This window comes from Plenodomus lingam (genome assembly GCF_022343315.1).
Source record: "Plenodomus lingam strain CAN1 chromosome Unknown contig_5, whole genome shotgun sequence".
Lineage (NCBI taxonomy): Eukaryota > Fungi > Ascomycota > Dothideomycetes > Pleosporales > Leptosphaeriaceae > Plenodomus > Plenodomus lingam.
The window spans coordinates 845,521-852,200 of record NW_027093957.1 but is presented as its reverse complement, the minus strand read 5'-3'; the positions used below and the strand labels follow the sequence as shown (position 1 = coordinate 852,200).

Below are 6,680 nucleotides of genomic sequence, written 5' to 3'. Positions count from 1 at the left end.
AGTATTAAGTCCTAGTAAAGTAGAAGGGGTATATTAATCTAATATAGCACCTGCTAGAGGTAGTGTAGGATACTAAGGCTCTAGATAGGTTTAAGGAATAGTATAGGGATATTACGTATAATAATAGCCTAATATATATAAAAGCTAGGAAGTAAGTGTAGAAGAAAACTAGAATAATAACTTAGACCTTTGTTACAATTAAGAAGTAGAAAGGTATTAGAGATATCTTTTATTTATCCTAATAATACTCTAAGTAAGTGCCCTACTATTAAAGTTCTATAAGGTAGCTAATAATTAGGTAGTAGTGTCTATACTATTACTATCTATAACTAACCCCCCCCTAGCTCCCCCTAAACTATTATTTATATTATTCTAACGCCTCTATATCTCTTAGCAATAGTAGTAACGCTTGCGCGTAGTATAGGTAGGGGACAACTTAGTTAACAAGTATAAGTAGTAGTAGTAGTAGTAGCAGGAGGAGGGCAGTGCTTTAATAGTTTGCTAACACGTAGCACCCTAGGCCTAAAGAAAGCTAACGTTAGAATATATATAAAGGGAATAAAGGAAAATTAATACTAATAATAAGAGTCTTAATACTATAGGTAGTGCGCTTAGTAGCACTCTTAAGCTTGTTAATTTAAAGGTTAGTTTAGGCCTAGGTCTTATTTATACGCTAGTTAATGCGCTAGAAGGTAATACTAGTAGTAGTAGCAAGCTATATAATATTATTGTTGCCACAACTGCTATATAAAGGCGTGATAGTAGACTAAAGGGGAAATACTAAAGTACTAGTAGTAGATAGAATAATAGCACTAAGCTAATACTAATTATAGGCGCGCAAGTAGGTAGTAGGGGCAAGTAGAGTAATAGTATTATTAGTTTAAGCCCTTAATATAAGATCCTTAAAATAATAGTAGAGCAGGTAGAACTATAGTATAAACTAGTAGTAAGTGCCTTTAGTAGGTTTTCCTATAAAGGTTCTAAGGGTCCCTTTCTTTGCAATATAGAGGTAATCCTCCTAGTAACTATAATAAAACTAAAGCTAGTTATAGAGGGCTTAGCGGACGTTAGGATTATTAGTAAGTATAGCCTCTAACCTAGTACAGGTCTTGTAACTATAATAATAAGACTTGTATAAACGCCCTAGATATAGTTAGAACTTGCTATAAAGAAAATAAAAATTAAGGGGAACTTACTACTACCCTCCTAATAGTCACACTTGCTAAAAAGACAAAGCTAGTTAATATATTAATTATAGGGAAGTAGCTTTACAAAGCTACTATTATACTCCTTATTATCTAAGTTACTAGAAATAATAAAGCTACTAAGTAGCTATATTTAGGGAGACGCGTACTAAGCAAAAGTTAGTATAGGAAATATAGGGAGAATAGTAGAAGTACGCACCTTATTTTAGTAGGCCTAGCGTAGGGTCTAACTACCTTATAGTAGATCCCTACTACTAGTACTAGTAGTAGTAGATAAGGATATAATAGAGGCTAAATAGGCAGGATTAATATAGAGAGGGTAGAAAGAGGGCTAATTAGTAGAGAAAATCTATTATATAACAAAGTAAGTTTAGGAAATTTATAGTAGGGTAGGATAGCTATATTAGAACTTTTATAGTAGGGTGCTAAAATAAGCGCACAGACGCTACACGCGCGTACCGCTTAATATATAGGCCTGTTATAAATTAGGAAGGAATATAAAGATATAATAATAAAACTAAAAAATATAGTAATAAAGCCTAATATAGATTATAGAGGATAGAGATATAACCCTAGACCCCTAGAAAGACAATTTTACAATAGTTTATAGGGAAGGTTAGGGGTATATAAAGGGCTTAGGCTTATGCCTAAGCCTAGGTCTAACACAAGATAGACTAAGTCTAACACTACTACTAAGCGAACACACTAGACACCTATAAAAAGGCGTGGAGGGCTTATCTCTCCTTTAAGATACTAAATACTATTATTAACGCTTATTGCATTCTCCCTTAAGGCTAGTCCATAACACTACTATATAACCTATAATTAGGTATATTATATAAACTATGTTTAAATAGACGCTAAAGTTAATACATATAATACTAATAATGTATAAACTAAAAAGTAGTTTACCTTTATAGAATATATAGTATAGTAAACCCTATTTAGGTTTACTTCTTATACTTAAACTACTTTGTGGTCTACTTTAGATAAATATAGCTACTGTAAACTGGTTTTGTACCGTAGTGTATCTAAAAGTAGGATTAGCACTATTACTAAGTGTAGAGATATTTAGCGTCTTTTTAGATTATCTCTTAGCTTTTATAGCATATACTATAGGGTTTAATATAGAAGCTAAAGACTAGCTAGGTTAGGTAGTACCCTATATCTCCTTATAGAGGGAGGTGTTATATAACTAATTAGTAAGTTACTTAACTTATTCCTCTAACCTCTCCTTTTTAGATAGGGTTAACATGTATTTATCTTTAAGGGAGGTGTTGCTTTAAGATTTCCTAGGAGCACAAGGTACCTTAAGAGACAGATAGGAAGCAGGTCCTTTAAGGAGGGCGTTATTAATTAAGTCTTCCTTATCTAATTTCTTTCTATTAGTAAATAGGCTTTTAAACGCAGCTAAACTAGATACCCTTCCTTTACCTTTATCTAACATTTTATAGTTAATAAGAATAATAAATCTTTTCTTTTTAGGGGGTTTAGTTATAGGAGGATATTAGCTTTGCCTCTAATTCCTCTAGGCTTTTAGTAGTCTCTAGGTCTCTACCTTAACGCAATCTAACGCGATTTTTCTAAAGGTAATCTAGCACTACCTATAGGTCTAGAAGTCTAAGCCTATAGGCTTTAGTTATTAGAAGTTCTAATAGCTATTCTAACTATAGAGTTATAGGGTTAGATAGCTACTAGAACTAAATTAGTAGCTTAAAATAATAACAAGTGCAATATTCTTAAATACTATTACTAGCTAGGATAATATTCTTCTTATAATATAATAACTTAGGTAGGTAGGGCATCTAAAAGGTATCCTATATAACTTAAAGGTATATAGGAGTGCGCGTCTATACAGAAAAGGATAAGATTCCTACACCTATAGGTCTTGTACAAAAGGACAAGAAGAATATACCTATCCTAACTATAGGCGAGCTGTTCTCTATATACATTAGTAAGTTAGGCCTTTATTAGGCCTAACTTGGCATAGAATAATAGGCAGGCAATTCTGCCTTATTGTTACATATAGCACTTACACCCTTTAGCTACTTAATATTATAGTATTTGCTCCCTTTATAGCTTTATATAAAGCTTAACTATCTAGTTTTCTAGATAGCTCCTAAGGGCTTATAAGTATTACTAAGAGGGATTTCTACTAGTTATTTAATACTATATAGAGTAATACCTTTAAGGAAAAGCTAATATTAATAGCTTTTAAAGTAATAGGCATCTTACTACTTAACCCTAATATTATCCTTTTAAGGTTTAAAGCACCTATAAATAATAGTAACTAGCCTTTTTTAAGTAATAGTATAACCTTAATATTAAGTGTAAGTAATTAGAGAAAGATAGAGTAGTTACTCTATAATACTATAATTAATATCTATAATAAATAGTTAAAGAAGCTTAGCTAGATAATCTATACTATATTAGTAAGAAATACTCTACTTAACTATAAAAATAAACACCTAAGGGCTACCCTAGCTAATAAGAAGAAGCGTAGGAAGTGTAGTAAACCTCTATTATTACCCCCTAATAATAATTATAGTAGTAGTGCCTAATTTATTTTACTATTAAAGGTAGAGCAAGTGTTTAAGCTCTAGGAGTAAAAGAACCTTAAAGAATAGGAGCTATAATACTAAAAAAGCAAGATAATTAAGCTTTATAAGTAATAGAAGCTTACTAAAGCTTAACTTATAAAGGAGTGTTACCTAAATTAAGTAATTACTAAGAAGAAGTAGGAGGAGAAAGCTACCTAAAAAGCTACTACACGTAATAAGTAGAAAACTACTAAGTAACTAGAAAAGTAACTCTAAAATAATATTAAAATATCCTAAATAGGCAAGAAGTAAATCCTTAAGCCTCCTACTATTATACTAGCTAAGGTGGTTAATAAGGAGCTAGTAGAAGAGGATATAGTAGTAGAGGCAACTTTACAGTGTGGGCGCCTAATTAGACCCCCTAAAAAGCTGCTTATATAATCTAAAATATTTAATCTACTCTAATAGATCTAATAATCGCGACTCTAAGAAATCTTGTGATAATAGCTATTGTGGGTGGCGCAATATCCTTATTTAGTGGGTGGTGGATTTTGGTGTTGGTGGGCGCTCGGTGGGGGTGGGCGCTCGGTGGTGGATCACGTTAAGCCTCGGGATGCACTCCGCTTTTATTTTGCCCAGCCACGCCACTACGACTTTGGTTGACGTTGACGGGTGAAAGATATGAATGACATGATGCGTAATGCGCCCTTCGCCCTGCTTCCTCGAACGTATACGCCCACACACCGTTCCTAGCCAGTATGATGTCGTCAAACCCAGAAAGGTGTTTCAGAAGAACCTCCCGCCGGCAGCTCAGTTATCTATTCGGGCAGCCTACTACCGTGGAGGAACGTCGAGAGCAGTGATCATCCAACCACGGGACCTCCCGAAGAATCGTGCCAAATGGCCTTTTGTGTTCCGTCAGATTATGGGCAGTGGCGATCCATACGGACGCCAAGTTGATGGTATGGGCGCTGGCATATCGAGCCTCAGCAAGATCTGCCTCGTCGAACCATTCGTCGATGCGCCAACGACCAGCAAAGCGGAGAGCCTGTCGCTGCAAGCAAATCACCATGTCAGCAAGGAGCAAGAGGCCGACGTCGACTACACGTTTGTTGGACTCGGGATAGAGACTGATGAAGTCGATGTAGCTGGCAATTGTGGCAACATGAGCAGCGCAATTGGCCCCTATGCGTACAATGCACGTCTCCTGCCTGCTAGGTTCTATGTACGGTCAGATGGTGAGGTCAAGGTGAAGATTCGGAACACCAATACAGGGAAAATGATCGACGCCATATTTGAGACTTTTGGTGGTCAGGCTGCTGTTATCGGCAACTATTCCATCGACGGCGTGACTGGGTCCGGTCCAAAGGTCAAATTGGACTTTAGACATCCATATGGTAGCAAGACGGGAAAGGTTCTGCCTACAGGCCATAAAGTGGACAATATCGCAGGATACAAGGTTTCATGTGTCGACGGCGCGAATCCAGCTTGCTTCATCCGCGCCAGTGACATTGGTGTAAGCGGTACTATTCTCCCAAACGACTTCAACAAGCTTCCAGAGAAGCTTAAACTTCTCGAAACTATTCGTAAAGCTGCCGCCGTGGCAATGGGCATCGCGCCAGATGAAGGCTCTGTGCCTCGTACAGTACCCAAGATTGGCTTAGTATCACAGTCATCTGCGCATGCGGTCTTGTCAGGTCAGACCCTCAGAGCTTCACAAATGGACATCGTTATTCGCTTCATATCGGATACACAGCCACATCGCGCTATTCCGCTGACGGCTGCTTTGACCACGGCTGTTGCAGCTCGCATCCCGGGTACTATTGTCGAGCAGATGCTGGCGCCGGATCCAGTAACAGAAGAGGCTATCACAATTGGACATGCCAGCGGAAGGATACAGGTCAACGCCACAATGGACAAACAGAACAGGATCATGCCTGTCACTGCCACAGTCTACAGAACTGCGAGGAGGCTGTTCGAGGGTAAAACATTTTGGACAGACCAAGGAACGTCGGATGAAACTGGTCTCAGCTATGGCACTGGAGCGGGACACTCACTTGGCCTGCGATTTGTTTTGGAGAGTCGAGGACAAGATTCCTCTCATCTTGGTACGGCTCAAGAGAAAGAGAAGCCAAAAGATATGAGTCAGCAGCCTACGTCGTTAGGAGAGACAAGCGTTGATGAGCCCCACACGATGTCAAACTCTGCAACACTGTCCGAAGAGGAAGTAGCATCACCATCCCATCCAGAAAGATCACTTACAGCAGCCTTGAAACAGCTCGACGATAGTATCGAAGCCCTGTTGTACGATCGCACCATTTCAACCCGTTCGTTTCCCCCTCAACTCCTGTGGACCATCACCAAAGCTAGCACGAAGATTGTTGAACACACCCGGTCGAAACTGCGCAAAGATGTTCCCGACTTACCTATCACGAATGCGCTACAGCAACTCCGAAAAAGCGTCAGGGAGCTCTTGTCTGATCGTCGTCTTGCGACGCGTGAGTTTCCTGCAGATCTGCTGAAGACTGTGCGCAGGGCTGATGCCAAAATTGACGACATGGTCAAAGATATAGATTTGGTTGGGAAGAAGAAAGGAGATGGCGACGATCGATGGAGCTATATGGCTAGACAGATTGCAGGTCGTAGGGAGAGGCTGTTGAAGAAAGGGGTTAAACGGGTTCTTCTAGGCAAACGTGACTTGTAGGGCAGACGGGTTGTACGTAGGAAGTAAAGAGAGAGAAAAGTATAGATTAGGTGTACTTTCTGCAAGTCTTGACGATAAAATATTCAAACTGTACCGTGCATCATCTATAGGCCCGTTGGTACTGCTCTGGTCGAAGAATGATATTTGAACTTCAGGCAACATAGCTCATAACGTGTCGATAGTCTCCAGCGGACAACAGCTTAATTCTTCAAGAGTAGGCACTCACAGTTG

The 6,680-nt window shown here is 38.6% G+C and overlaps 1 protein-coding gene across 1 annotated transcript; it reads left to right on the top strand.

Moving 5' to 3' along the window:
- Nucleotides 1-4,445: 4,445 nt before the first annotated feature.
- IAQ61_008938 (uncharacterized protein) lies at nucleotides 4,446-6,449 on the top strand (the record flags this gene model as incomplete). The annotated part of the gene is made up of 1 exon (XM_003836534.1): nucleotides 4,446-6,449. The coding sequence occupies one exon, from the start codon at nucleotides 4,446-4,448 to the stop codon at nucleotides 6,447-6,449; it is 2,004 nt and encodes a 667-aa protein (XP_003836582.1).
- Between the last annotated feature and the right edge of the window lie 231 nt (nucleotides 6,450-6,680).